General features: G+C 38.3%; 1 protein-coding gene across 1 annotated transcript in view; it reads right to left on the bottom strand.

Annotated features, from left to right (window-relative positions):
- Positions 1-15,248, bottom strand: part of LOC307122743 (neural-cadherin) — a 337,292-nt gene that overhangs the window by 128,071 nt on the left and 193,973 nt on the right. The window contains exons 11-12 of the mRNA XM_079810925.1: positions 6,164-6,336; positions 4,174-4,341 (exon numbers count right to left, since the gene is read on the bottom strand). Coding sequence (XP_079667051.1) covers positions 4,174-4,341; positions 6,164-6,336 — 341 coding nt within the window. The remainder of the gene's footprint in view (positions 1-4,173; positions 4,342-6,163; positions 6,337-15,248) is intronic.

The raw sequence follows: 15,248 nt of genomic DNA, 5'->3' as shown, positions 1-15,248 counted from the left end.
TATATATATATATATATATGATTAATCTCATATAGGATGCATTTGGTTGATGCAGGCTTTATTGTACCCGTATTTAGCTTCAGCGCGTGCAGTTCAAACAGAAATGCACAACAGTAATAACTAGGACTGTCATATACATAACACTGTAATGAGAACACTTTTGTAATATATGTAATAAGTCATAATATTAAGTTTATGTAGTATAAACCAGTGTTTCCCAACCTTTTTTCAGTCATGGCACCCTTTGAAAATGTTCTCCATTTTGTGGCACCCCCTCGCAAACGTTACACTAGGGTGTAACAGTACAGATTGCTCATGGTTTGGTTTGTATCACGCAGACCTGCAAACTCCTCAAAATAAAAAAGGTGACAGTGTCGCGCGGGGGGGGATATGCAAATGACACATTTCTGAGCGTGACTTAAAGAGAGTGACACATTTAATATTTAAAAAATGATTTTATTTACAACACGGAAACACCTGGAACTCAAGGAAGTGTTGTGACGCATGACAAAAAATAAAAGACTGACAGCAGAGGTGTTACACAAAACTGACGGTTCGGTACGTACCTCAGTTTTGAAATCATGGAGTTCAGTACAGCAGTTTTACAAAATTGCTTTTTAGATTTAACAGTTGTTTACTGAAGAAGAAAAAAAGTGTCTGTCCTTGAATTAATTAAATTATATCTAAAAGTGTATTGAAGATATTGCTGTAAACTATATAGGGAGCCCTTACTTGCACATTAATATTAAAGGTTAACAAAATAGAGCCCAAACTATTCAGTTGCTATTTATTTTTAGGTATAATAATCAACACTCAAATAACACATTGTATGCAAACATGTAAACTTCACATAAGGCAGTTTTTGCATTAACTTCTAAATCTAATTATAAAATAATTTTCTTCTCCAATTTGTTGTTAAAATATAATAATTTATACACAGTGTCTGTCATTTTCATGACAGGTTTATTTAACATGCATGAAATAATCAAGACATCACTAACAGGTTAAGTAAAATGTAATGAATATATAGGCTAATATAGAGCTTGTATTTAGTGAAAGAGTTGATTTCTCTAGTGTATAAAATTCTGTGCACACTGAATGACTGCCTGAGGTAATTATGTGATGCTAACGTTATGGTTTAGTTTACAAGCAGTTATATTGACGTCATTGAAACACTGATTTAGCGATTACACCACATATATACATGACAGTAAGTTGTAATGTATCCTCAGCATACCTTCATTCATGTTTATTCTTTAGTAAGAGATGATCGATCGCCTTCACAGATGATCGCGTTCACGCGCGGCCGCTTGAACTGTGATCATGAAGTGACCAGTCACGCCATATATAGAGCGTCAAAACGGCATTTATCGTTTGAATCTCGTGATAAAATGGACTGAAGTGTGTTCCGCGCTTCAAACAAGCCGACTGTGAACTGTTAAAGATTCGGTACTGGACCGTTCGGTAACGTTATAATCGCCGAAAAGCGACAAGTTTGCAGGTGTGATCACGGTTTTAGGTTCACGGTTTCAGTACGGTTCAGTATTTGCTATGTTCAGGGAAAAAAGGACTACTGTCAAATAAAAATAAAGAAAATAATAAGAACAAATAATTTAAATACAAGCCGCAGCACAAATAAATACAATTAAGCAAAATATGCTTTTCAGGTTTTTCAGGTATGTCTAACATTAGTTTTCAGGTACAGAAATTGCGTCTTCTGGCACTACACCCGGGTGGGTGATGACGGCGAAAATGACTGGTCATATTCGAACATCCGGCAGCACTCGCATGCATTGAACAAAGTTTACAAAGAGAGAATTATCAGAAGAAAAAAAAATTATTTGAAGAACTTTTACACGGCACCCTTGCTCTCATCAGACGGCACCCCGGTTGGGAAACACTGGTATAAACATCAATTAATCTCAAATAGGATGCGTTTCGTTAAGTTAAATAACCCACAGCGCTTCATTGTACCAGTGATCCTGTTCAGTTTCAGCATGCGCTGACAGGAGTAATAGGTCTCCTGACTACGTAACTTAGGTCAAGTTCATCTGTGCGTGATTTTGTGCAAATATAAGTTGTAATATTATATTTATTTTCTATAAATATCTGATTATTCTCATATATGATGCGTTTCGTTTAGTTAATTAACCTTCTAAGCGCTTCAGTTTACGGTTGTTCATTCTTTTCAGTGTCAGCACGTGCAGCTCAAACAGCAATTATGTAATTTCAAACAACAGCCTAATATTAAAGATGTTTACTATTACTGTAATATTAAACACATTTTTTAAAATTAAAAAACATTGAAGCGTCATTATTAATAAATAGCACTTTTATTGTTCTCATATTATTTTCATCAACAATATGGTTTTAAACAAATCCTTTCCTCATTGTCCGTGCAGAGGCTATTTCATGCATGGCACATGCATTTTGATTCTTTATATGCAGCCTAAGTAATGCTGTCCAATGACTTGTTTGCATTATTCAGGTATTTTATTTTTTTGTTAGGCAAAAGAATTTTTGATAACACTTTAAAATGAGGTCTCATATTTTAATGCATTAAAGGGTTAGTTCACCCAAAAATGAAAATAATGTAATTGAAAATAATGTCAACCGTTATGAATCAGTGTATCAAATTAGCGGTTTGGAGCGCCAAAGTCATGTGATTTCACAAGTTTGGTGGTTTGACACAAGATCCGAATCATGATTCGACACGCTGATTCATAACGGTTCGAATCTTCATGAAGCAGTGTTTTGAAATCGGTTATCACTATATAAGTCATTATTTAGTTTTTTTGGCACACCAAAAATATTCTCGTCGCTTTATAATATTAATATTGAACCACTGTACTCACATGAACTGATTTAAATATGTTTTTAGTAACGTTACATTAATGTATCTTGAGAGAGGAAATGTCATTGCTGGCTATTTGCTATCAAAATGACAAGGTTAATTACATTCCAGCTGCTGTAAGAAGAGGCCATAAACGATCCGCCACCTGCAGCATCCACACACACAATAGAGCCAAGCCCGGACTCCTTTATGTTTACAAAATGTGACATAATGACGCAAAGACGATGCACAGCAGGTTGATCTTCATTTTAAACTTCTCTTTCTGTCCTAAGTGAATTTAGTCTGTCTTTAAATATAACAATTGAGAACTTCTCTGTTAATAGGGCAACTCACCATTACAGATCAAATAAATACTTCCTATACAAACAAGAACACAAATAACATTTACATAAAAGATCAATTAGGAGAACAACAAGCGTGATCTCAGAGCAGTTCTCTATTTTTGTCTTTTATTTATTTTCTTTTTTTGTCCTTTGTTCCTGCTCTTCAATTTGCGCTGCTCTTCATAAAATCTCATCTGCCTTAATAATGGTTTTAATGGCAATACAATTATTCCAGGAAATTCTGCAAATTAATGTTTTCAGTGCATTTGTTACCAAATAAAAAAGGAAATGTCCATAAATTATCTTCCTAAATAGTGAATGTAATGAAGCCAGCGTATTTAAAATTTGACGCAGAGAATCAGATGATTCATGGCAGGGATACAGAAGCACTGGTTTAAGTGGTGACTGGTGCTTAGATAATCCTACTGCATTTTACCATTAGTTTAAATGGACTAAGTGAGTGTGTGTATGTGTGTGACTGTGTGTACTTGTGGATGTGTTTTGTGACAGGCTGTGTGAAGACTCTGTGTGGTCGAGCAGAAAGCACAGACTGTCAGTTGTAACCGCCAGTACATGACAGTAAAGTCGACAGTGTCTGGGAACTCAAGCCCCTCAAGGAATATCCACAACCTTATTGTGGGATTAAAACTTATCCACATCCATCATAGCATTCCTTCAATGCACACATGAAAGACATAGTCATTAATGGAGTGCCTCACAGGTGTGCCTCAAAGGCCAAAGTAATAAATCACTTAGCAAAAGCTTTTCTGTTTTGCCTCTTGCGTTTGGTCCTGCATTCACAGTATATTTAGCATTGGTGAAATTGACATCTTTATGTAATAAATATCGGTGGAATCACTGAAATACACAGCTTTTTACCCTGTATGAAATTGATCCTGTTATTTGCTGAAGTAAAAAGCAGGCATACATCTGCATAATTGACATATCTGTAGAGCTCTAGTATTATAAGTGTTCAGCGTTATGTTAAGTACATACCACAACTGGAGTGTCTCTGACAGTGTTTTCAGGTATGATGACCTCGTATTTGTCTTTCTCCCAATGTGGAGGCTGGTTCTTCACATTAGTGATGGTGACAGCCAGCTCCACTGAACTGCTCCGATTCCCTCCATCTGTAGCGATTATCTGCCTGCTGATGTAGGTCCTCTGGAAACAATCAAACACATTTATTGACCCATGTCAAATTAAATTTAAAATTGGAAATTTGAAAATATACTAAGACAGGGGTTTTCAAACTTCAGCCTAGGTTAAAATATTTGAATAAAAAAAATAAAAATAAAATAGCTTTTACAAAATATTTTAGGAAATTTCAAATGTGGCATGATAGCTTAATTTATTAAATATTTTTTTAAGAAAATTAACACATTTTAAGAACTTGATAATATTGCTGTTTCAAAGTGTTTAAAAAAACAGCAATTTGTACAAATAAAATAATAAATTAATAAAATAAAGTCTTTGTGCCGGGGGGGAGCGTGGTTTAGCGAGGTCTGTGAGGGAAGAGAGAGTCGGGAGACAGGTGCACCGTAAGTGGGTCAAGTGCAAAGCATAAACACCTGTGTCTTGTTTCAGTAATAGTACATAAACCACCCGGAAGAGGTGTTCGAGGAGAGAGACTGTCTGGAGGCTCGGGAACCACGGACGAGAGGCTGTGTAAGCTCAGGACTGTGCTTTGTGAAATATTGAGTTGATTGTGAACGCCAGTGGGCGTGACTTATGTTTGGTAACGAAAAGAGTGTAGTAAAAGTAGACAGCCGACCCTGCCTTCTTCCTTCCTTATTCCAAACAAACTTCATTACAGTCTATTTTATCTAAAATACACAAATCTTCATGTAAAATGCACACACAATATAGTAAAAAAAAAATATATATAAAAAAATAAATAAATAAATAAAATAAAATATATATATATATATATATATATATATATATATATATATATATATATATATATATATATATATATATATATATATATATATATATATATATATATATATATATTCTCTTTATAATATCTATCACACATTTGTCTTCCTTTCTCTCTCTTTTTTTTTAAGAATTGGGTCCTCTGGAAAAAAAAAAAATTCTGAATATCCTTGGCATCTAAAAATGTAAAACCAAGAATGACCTTTAAATGGAACTTTGTCAAGTGTGTCAACACAACAGAGAGATGCATTTTGTATTTGTTGTCATCTCACTGCAGATGCATGTGCAAATCACTGATGCTGTTTTCTGTGTTCTGCTTCGTATAGTAGGCTGTCTGCATGTAGAATAATGCGAAATGACAGCTAAACAATTTTCGCCCACTCTCTGTAAATCGCACAAAGAACGTATATAAACACTGAAACACAAAGAAACAAAACCTCACGATATACACCAGCTGACACAAGACTCTGGTAGCCATAGCAACAGTTACAAAGGTCTCTTGTCAAAGGTGGTCCAATATCAGTGGCTTTCAAACCTAAACACCTACTCTCACTCACACACAAATACCCAAACAATAACAACTATTAATGCTTAAACAAATCTTTTGTATTTCTGTGTGAGGTTATTTCAAACATCAACTTTACTGAAACAAGCTGAATCCTTAAATGATCTTTATTACCACACAATCAATCATCTGAGTGGAGTGCTGTGAGAAACTGTTGTGGACCTGCTATTTCATTCACAATGCAGCATCTTAAAACTTCAAACAGTAACTATCTCAAATTCATGTTGCAAGTGCAATTGTGGATCTTTCCACATACCTCAAACTCTTGCTCTCTATAAGGGTTTAATGATGAATCATTCTGCTGGAAAGTATTCCTGAGAAAGCTCAGGTCTAAAACTTGCTTTTTTAAACTCTCTGACTGCGTGGAGCAGCGACACACGTTCACAAAGGTAAACTCAAAATCACTTTACATTTGAACCATTAGGAGTTCACTTGGTTTAAAATGAGCCCTAGCTGGCTGTTTGGAGCAGGACTGACCTGAGAGATGGGCTGGTTTACGTAGATCCAGCCAGTGAGTGGATTGACTCGCAGATACTCCGGCTGCTCCTCGGACATGGAGTAAGTGATGGCCGCATTAGTGCTGTAATCATCATCATGTGCTGCCACTCGCAGAAAACTGGTACCAATCATGGTATCCTCGCGCAAGAAGTCTGTTAGAGGGAAGACTACGATTATTAACCATGCACTGGAAACACAGTTCTGCTGTGGCGAAGATGAAAAGCTTTGATAACTGTCATATCCACTGATCCTATCTTTGAAATTGCAGATGAAAGACACTTTGATCAATATGAACTAAAATAATCAGAAATAAATCAGTTTAATAAATAGTTTTGTGATGTAGTGTTAGACATATGTGGGGAAAATGACTTTCTCGATCAACCAACTTCATCAGACAGATCATGCTGGTTGACCAGCAAACAGAAGTTAGAAGTGATTGCCCCACCAGCTAAAATTAGGCTAAACCAACACAAACCAGCATAATGACAATCTACTTCATGTTGGTTATTTTTAAGCAACTTGGATAGCAACAAGAGACTTTTGTGATTGCTTGATTTCAATTTCTGCAACGTCACACCACGCCCACACTGAAATCTCATTGGACTGAACTAATACTGCTTGTGCATATAAAACATCAATAGACGAGGACCAACTTCTTGTTTAAGCCTACCCCTAGCCCTGCACCTACCCCTTGCCCCTTGAAACAGAAACTGAAATATTCCTCTAAGAAATGGGACACCACTACTACACGTCATCATACGTCATCATACCCAATTTATTTTATTAGTGTCCTGTAACAATTAACCAGTATGAACAGCAATGAAGTGCACATTTCTAACAGAAATCAGGTGTGAGCACTTTTAAAAGATTACTCACTCCAAACTTTGTGCTGTATTTGGACTATGGTGCTCGTTTTCAGTTCGAAAACGTATGAGCCTTCAGGTTTACTAAAACGATACAGAATGAGGACCCACTTTATATTAGGTGGCCTTAACTACTATGTACCAACATTTTAATTAATAATTTGATACAATGCACTTATTGTGTACATACATGTTTTTACATTGTAATTACATTTTTAAAAATACCTGCTTGTAATTACGTCTGTAATTAATTTCTGTAGTTACATTTGTACTTACACAGTTGACACTTCCCTTATACCTAACCCTACCCTTAAACTTGCCCATACCCCCACACCTGTCCCTAACTCTACCCGTATCCCACCTCAATATCAGCAAAGGTGTTTTGCAACACGATATCAACACAGTAAGTACATTGTACTTATTTTTTGATGTAAGTACATAGTACTTAAGACCACCAGAATGATACAGAGCATACAAGACTGGTGGAGCCACTTTTCCATCGGGCCAAACTGTGCTCTTTGTTTGTTAACCATTCCATGCTTTTCCTAGCCGGGCGGTATGGATATGGTTTCGTTTTCGAACTGTGGTGCTGCGATAACAGAATGTTTTGAAATGTAGTATAAAGTCATTTGTTGCCTTGGTAACATAAGAGTTTATGGTTTACAGACGATATGTGATGTAAAATAGACGACTGCATTATGAAGGATGACCAGATACTTTTTTTTAGCTGTATTATTAATTTGTGTTCACATCCCTCAAATAGCACGTTTAGCAAGCTATGGAGAAACTGGCAGCCAGGCAACACATAAGTGATCGATTCCGGGTGGCAACATCACACATTCTAGAAGCCGCAGCACGGTAGAATGCAGGAAAATTCCTTATACCCCTTCGTTCGTAGTGTGGTCCCAAAAAATCTTTGTTTTAAGGACTATCTGGCCCTTCCCCTTACCCCTACCCCTTCAGCCAAAAGAGAATTGAGACACCCTTACCGCTTCGCATGAACACGCAAAATTAAGGGGTAGGGGAAAGGGAAGGACTAAGGGGTAGAAATGGGATTGGGTCTAGGTCAGGTACATAAAATCTATTTTTAATCTGAAGAAAAAAGAAGAAAAAAAACTGATTACAATTTGGCTAACTTCTAGTTGGTAAAACTAGTTCTTAAGACACTTAACCCTTAATCGTCCCTCACGTAGGGTTTACGTTTGAGTCCCTTGGGGTCAGATAGACCCCAAACTTTTACAGAGCGATTGCATGAGGAAATATAAATTTTTTACATGGAAAACTATATATAAATTTTTTTATTTACTTCTCAACTATACATTTATGCTGTGTTTTTGTGGGTATTTGGTAGTTTTTTAACTTTTTACTGCACAAATACTTAACTATGTCATAAATTGGCTCATTAAAAAATTTATTTTTATGAAAAAATCACTTGAATGATGATCTTACAGTTTTTCTCCATTGGTTTGGCTCATTTCTTGAAACAGAAATTACATTCTCAAAATTGTAAGATCATTTGGCAAAACAGTCTTACAGTTCAGCACAACACTATAACTCACTTGCAAAAGCTAATATCTCTACCAAAACTGTTCACTCATGCTTCAGAACTAAATTCCTTTCCCATATAAATAGTCAGTGCCATGAAAATGGCAAAGATCCTTCTCATTGCTTTGGCTCATTTCTTGAAACAGACCGGACATTCTCAACACTCTTGGTGCTTTTGCCAAAATAACGTTGATGGTTCGGCACAACACCATGGTTCACCTGCAAAAGCTCATACCTCTCCCAAAACAGTTCACTCATGTGTCAAAACTAAATTTCCTTCTCATTTAAACAGTCAGTGCCCCCAAAATGCTTCGTCCCTTTGGCATTGTGTAAGCACTGCAAGTCAAAATGTTTAGATGTTTTGTCACTATGGCATAGGACCATTGAAATATCCCTCATGTCCACCTTTCAGTCTTAGCCCAGTCCTTCATTTTTGTCTAGCTAACAGAATACAATTGTGTATAAAACTGAAGAAAAAAAAAGAAATAGGATTTTAGGGTAAGAGTAGCCTCCAAGGTTTGACATCACACATTTCACTCATACTGCCAAGGAAAATATAACCATTATCATTCACACACATAAAGTAACTTCCATACATCAGAGTAAAAAGAAAATGTATACAGCATAATATACTGTAATATAACACACAAAAAAACAAAAAAACAATGAAAATTACCGTCCTCACCCTCCTGGCCATCCACACGCTGCTGTTCTCAATCTTACTGTAAACACTTGTAATATTGTAAAATTTCTACTTTTCTAATGATATAATCTGGGTTTGATTTTTTTTCTGAGATATTGTTAGAGTAAAGTATATGAATATATTGACCAAACAGTACACACAAGACCAGTACTGCATTTTGATGAAAATTTGTATTTCTCTCCACATTTATAAAATAATTAGATTCATTCATGCATTTTCAAAGGTTTGTTTTTTGTATATCTGCTGAGGTTGGGCTGAATTCTCTGTCCAGTCTCTCTCAATGTCAACCCATGGGTACTCAGTAGAATCGCATCTGATAAATTTGGTCCCCGTCTTCTTTGGCCACATCCTACTCCAGGTATACCTCTTCCTACCCCTCTCTTCCCCTCTCTACCCCTCTCTTCCCCTTCCCCTCTCTACCCCTCTCTTCCCCTTCCCCTCTCTTCCCCTTCCCCTCTCTACCCCTCTCTTCCCCTTTCTTCCCCTTCCCCTGTCTTCCCCTCTCTTCCCCTTCCCCTCTCTACCCCTGTCTTCCCCTCTCTTCCCCTTCCCCTCTCTTCCCCTCTCTACCCCTCTCTTCCCCTCTCTTCCCCTCTCTACCCCTCTCTTCCCCTCTCTTCCCCTCTCTTCCCCTTCCCCTCTCTTCCCCTCTCTTCCCCTTCCCCTCTCTACCCCTCTCTTCCCCTTCCCCTCTCTACCCCTGTCTTCCCCTCTCTTCCCCTTCCCCTCTCTTCCCCTCTCTACCCCTCTCTTCCCCTCTCTACCCCTCTCTTCCCCTCTCTTCCCCTTCCCCTCTCTTCCCCTCTCTACCCCTCTCTTCCCCTTCCCCTCTCTACCCCTCTCTTCCCCTTTCTACCCCTCGCTACCCCTCTCTTCCCCTTCCTCTCTCTACCCCTCTCTACCCCTTCCCCTCTCTTCCCCTTCCCCTCTCTACCCCTCTCTACCCCTTCCCCTCTCTATACCCCTCTCTACCCCTTCCCCTCTCTACCCCTCTCTACCCCTTCCGCTCTCTTCCCCTTCCTCTCTCTACCCCTCTCTACCCCTTCCCCTCTCTTCCCCTTCCCCTCTCTTCCCCTTCCTCTCTCTACCCCTCTCTTCCCCTTCCCCTCTCTACCCCTCTCTACCCATCTCTTCCCCTTCCCCTCTCTACCCATCTCTTCCCCTTCCTCTCTCTACCCCTCTCTACCCCTTCCCCTCTCTTCCCCTTCCCCTCTCTACCCCTTCCCCTCTCTACCCCTCTCTACCCCTCTCTTCCCCTTCCCCTCTCTTCCCCTTCCTCTCTCTACCCCTCTCTACCCCTCTCTTCCCCTTCCCCTCTTTACCCCTCTCTACCCATCTCTTCCCCTTCCCCTCTCTATCCATCTCTTCCCCTTCCCCTTTCTACCCCTCTCTACCCCTCTTTTCCCCTTCCCCTCTCTACCCCTCTCTACCCCTCTCTTCCCCTTCCCCTCTCTACCCCTCTCTTCCCCTTCCCCTCTCTACCCCTCTCTTCCCCTTCCCCTCGCTACCCCTCTCTTCCCCTTCCCCTCGCTACCCCTCTCTTCCCCTTCCCCTCGCTACCCCTCTCTACCCCTTCCCCTCTCTACCCCTCTCTTCCCCTTCCTCTCTCTACCACTCTCTACCCCTCTCTTCCCCTCTCTTCCCCTCTCTTCCCCTCTCTACCCCTCTCTACCCATCTATTCCCCTTCCCCTCTCTACCCCTCTCTACCCATCTCTTCCCCTTCCCCTCTCTACCCCTCTCTACCCATCTCTTCCCCTTCCCCTCTCTACTCATCTCTTCCCCTCTCTTCCCCTTTCTACCCCTCTCTACCCCCTTCCCACCCCTCTCTTCCCCTCTCTTCCTCGAGCAGGCAGTTGCCCTTGTTCATTTTCTTGGCCAGGTGCCTCCATGTTCAGAAATTGTACTGGTTCTGCATGGTCAAGCTCTTTACATGTATGTTTGGCAGCATTCACAGTCATGGACAGCACCTGTAAACATACTGTTTGATTGGTCATCTGAGATGTGTGAAAGTCCTCCTTCATTAGTCTAGTTTCACCTGACTGTCAATTGCTGTAATACATTTAGCAAATGTTCCAAGGGATTCATATATGGTATTCATGGTATTATGTTCTTGACTAATTTTGACAATTGAACAGACTATTGTGCATATGATGACTTATACAATGAAATGACGCTGATACGTTTTGGAGCGAACGACCATTAGACTGAGAATCTAACAATCAGTTTAGATCAAAAAGATCTAATCACTTGCAAACTGTGCTAAATGTAGGCTACCTGTACTTAATCATTTGCAAAGATGTACTGAGACATTGAGACATGTACATAGACATTTGCAATTTGATGAAATGAATGAGAAATGCTATTCTGTTGTGAACAATTGCCAAGTGGTTTGGAGATTTGTCCATGTTGTTTTGAGAATGTAATTTCTGTTTCAAGAAATGAGCCAAACCAATGGAGAAAAACTGTAATTAAATATAAATAGATTTTGGACATTGCTCTATGTGTTAGGGATAGAATACTGCCATCTGTAGGTTTGTGGAAAAACTTTAGGAATTATAGTTAAAGAGAGAGAGTGCAATGACCACATTATCCACTAGAGGTCCATTGGGAAGTAATGCAAAAGTTAAGCTGCCTTTCATCTTTCTTTTATTTGCCCTTTTCCCTCTCTTTCTCATGATTGTTCCATGCTGCATTTGTGCTCTAGTATTTGTCCTTCATTTATGTATGGAATTTTTTCAGATGTATGCCAGTTTTGTAGATTTTATTTGCCAGTTTCTATAAAAATGCTCTCTGTTGCAGTCACACACGTGTGTGTGTGTGTGTGTGTGTGTGTGTGTGTGTTTGTGTGTGTGTGTGTGTGTGTGTGTGTGTGTGTGTGTGTGTGTGTGTGCGTGTGTGTGTATGAGACAGAAAGTTCGTTCCACTTTGCGTTTATGCTCTAGGACCAGATCTTGATATAAATTTAGACATTTTCAGATTTATACTGGATTTAGTTGATTTTTTTTTTTTTTTACAAAAAAAGTGCAAAAAAAGAAGCATTTTTTACATTTTCCCATTCATTGCCAAAATCTAAAAAATGTTCCAGACACCCGTGTTTGTGTGTGTGTGTGTGAGTGAACATGCTTGTTCCATATTGCATTTATGCTCTAGTATTAGTCCTTCATTTATGTATGAAAATCTTTCAGATTTATGCCAGTTTTGTTGATTTTATTTGCCAATTTCAATAAAAATACTCTCTGTTGCAGTCACACACGTGTGTGTTTGTGTGTGTGTGTGTATGAGATAGAAAGTTCGTTCTACTTTGTGTTTATGCTCTAGGACCAGACCTTGATATAAATGTAGAATTTTTCTGATTTATACTGGATTTAGCTAAAAAAAAGTTGACAAAAAAAGAACAACCAAATCAAGCCCAGATTTTTTGTGCATGTTTAGATAGATTATTTAGGAAAAGTCACAGAGTCTCATGGCCCTGAGATGAAGGGAACACTTCAAAAATGGAGGACAAGTCCAGTGGGGTCAGCTGGACCCCAAGGGCCGATTAAGGGTTAAGAACTATATTAAAAAGATAGTTCACCCATAACTGAAAACTTTCATAATTTACTCACCTTCATGTCATCCCAAACTCATAAGCATTTGGTTAATATTCGAAACACAAATGTTATATATTTATAGTTATAATATTAATTGAAACCTGAATGATTTCTTTCACTCCATTGAAAGTTAGGGGTGGGCAAATTTTCCCAAAATTTCATATCACAATCTTATAACAATGATTTTGAGATGTACTATTGAGAATATCCAGACTAGTGCAAGTCTATGGACTTGTCTATTTGCACAATTTAAAACAAAGTATTGCATTAAACAATCAAAATAGTCATTAAACCCTGAGTTAAACTTTAAAACACTGCATAGTCTTCACTGTGTGAATTAAATATAACTACACAAGTAATTCAGTCAAGAGCAAGAGAGTGATTGTGTCTTTGTCTTTTGTCAATAAGTAGATACTAGATAAGTAAAATGACATAAGATAGCATATATTGTTTTCTGTTCTATTGCGTCATTTTGTTTATCTAGTAAATGCTTCTTGATTTACAAATTTTTTGATATTTGGACTGGAAACAAAGATAATGGAGACAAAAATACTAAGTAAGAATTTTACTTTTTTGCAGTGTATTTGCATTAGGCTTTAAGACCGAATGCATGGATCTAATATAATGACACGCATCCAACTTCTTTTCCAACTTTCCAACAAGACATAAGTGTAAATCTCATGTAAATACTCTACAAGATGGATATTTTGACAAATTTTTGTGTATATTTGACCGCTAGGCATGCGCCTAAAACCCCAAGTATAATTTGCTTGTTCCGCTCCATCTCTCAGTGTGCACACAGAAAGCGTATTTTAACATCATTATGAAGACATAAAAGATGACAATCTCTATGATTCGCTTGAAAAGTAGATCATGGCTGTCTTCAAGATCAATCACAATATAAAATCGTCAGATTGTCCACCCCTATTGAATGGTAACCAAAACTTAAAAGGACCAAAAAGGTAATAAAAGTGTCGTAAAACAAATCCATATAACTTGAATGCTTTAATCAAAGTCTTATGAAGAGATACAATCACTTGATATGATGAACAGATTTAATTTAGGCATTTAATTACATATAAATACTAGGGATGGGTGATATCTTATCGTTTGCGATATACCGGTAAAAATTCTCCCCACAATAAGAATTTGTCTTCCCGCGATAGCGATAAAGCCTAGTTGATGGCGCGACCCATCCGCACAGTGCCGTCGCTGGCCACTTTGATGCCCTAAGCGTTATTACTTTATGATGGCCGCGGTGGCTGCATTCGTCACTTTTTATATAGCTGAACGGGGGTTGGAGAGAGAATTTTCTTGTGGTGCCCCCCGCAGCACTTGGTGTCCTACGCGTATCGCGTGATGGGCGCGGCGCCACTGAATCCGCATCTCACGTGCAGAGCGAAAACAACTATGGCGGAAGCTGCGGAAGAGTTCATAGCTAAACGAGGGGCTACCTGAGGGCAATCTGAACCTGCTGTACATACAGATATATTTTCAATCGCTGAGCACTTGGACTGAGCGCTTAAGAGATTCGCTCTTTCTAAATTGATCGGTAAAGCACACTATTTCAGTTCATCTCAATGAATGCGCAGTGTATTTGACGCACAGTAAACACTAGTGTGAGGCGCGCGACTGAGAGCGCTCAGTGTTTCACACACACTCAAAGAGAGAACGAGACAGTCTTATACCACACAGAATTGACTACATGTAAACAATATTTTTTGTTGTATTTTCCTGTAAAATAATGGCGTTTATTTGGAATTATTCAGCCTTTCATGAACAGGAAGGAAGAAACGAATGCACAAACGGGAATCTCATTGGCTGGCGTGCACCTATTACTGTGCCTGTTTTGATTTCAGCAAATCAGTTTGAATGAGTGCTGACAACGTGATTAATATTCATGAACCCAGAAGCTCATTAAACCTTAGTGGAGTTTATTTTTATTAGTAGAAGAACTTGTGGTTGTATTATCTTATCAATTAAAATGACTGAAGTTCTATCATAAATCCTTATGTGCAACTTTTTGTAATCTGAAGACATGGTTGGGATAATTACTTTTGTTGTTTCTGCTATTTTTCCCACTGTTTGCACCATGAGTGTATGAATAAATACAGAATTGGTTTACATTTAAAACTTGTCATTGATTTGAATTATTATTGTTTGTATTGTGTGATGTTTTTCAAAACAGTTGCACTATTTAAACATTACCTGCACTTTTACAGAAGACAATTATATCAGCAACTTTTCCATTTCTGAAAAGGCTGGTGTGGAATTTTACATAAAAAAAGGCTTCTATATAATATATATATATATATTATAGAAGCCTATTTGATGACAGGTACGTTTTACTTTAGATCATTGT

This window comes from Gobio gobio, assembly GCF_949357685.1.
Source record: "Gobio gobio genome assembly, chromosome: 2".
Taxonomy (NCBI): domain Eukaryota; kingdom Metazoa; phylum Chordata; class Actinopteri; order Cypriniformes; family Gobionidae; genus Gobio; species Gobio gobio.
The sequence above is the reverse complement of the archived record's forward strand: the minus strand, read 5'-3'. Positions and strand labels throughout refer to the sequence as shown.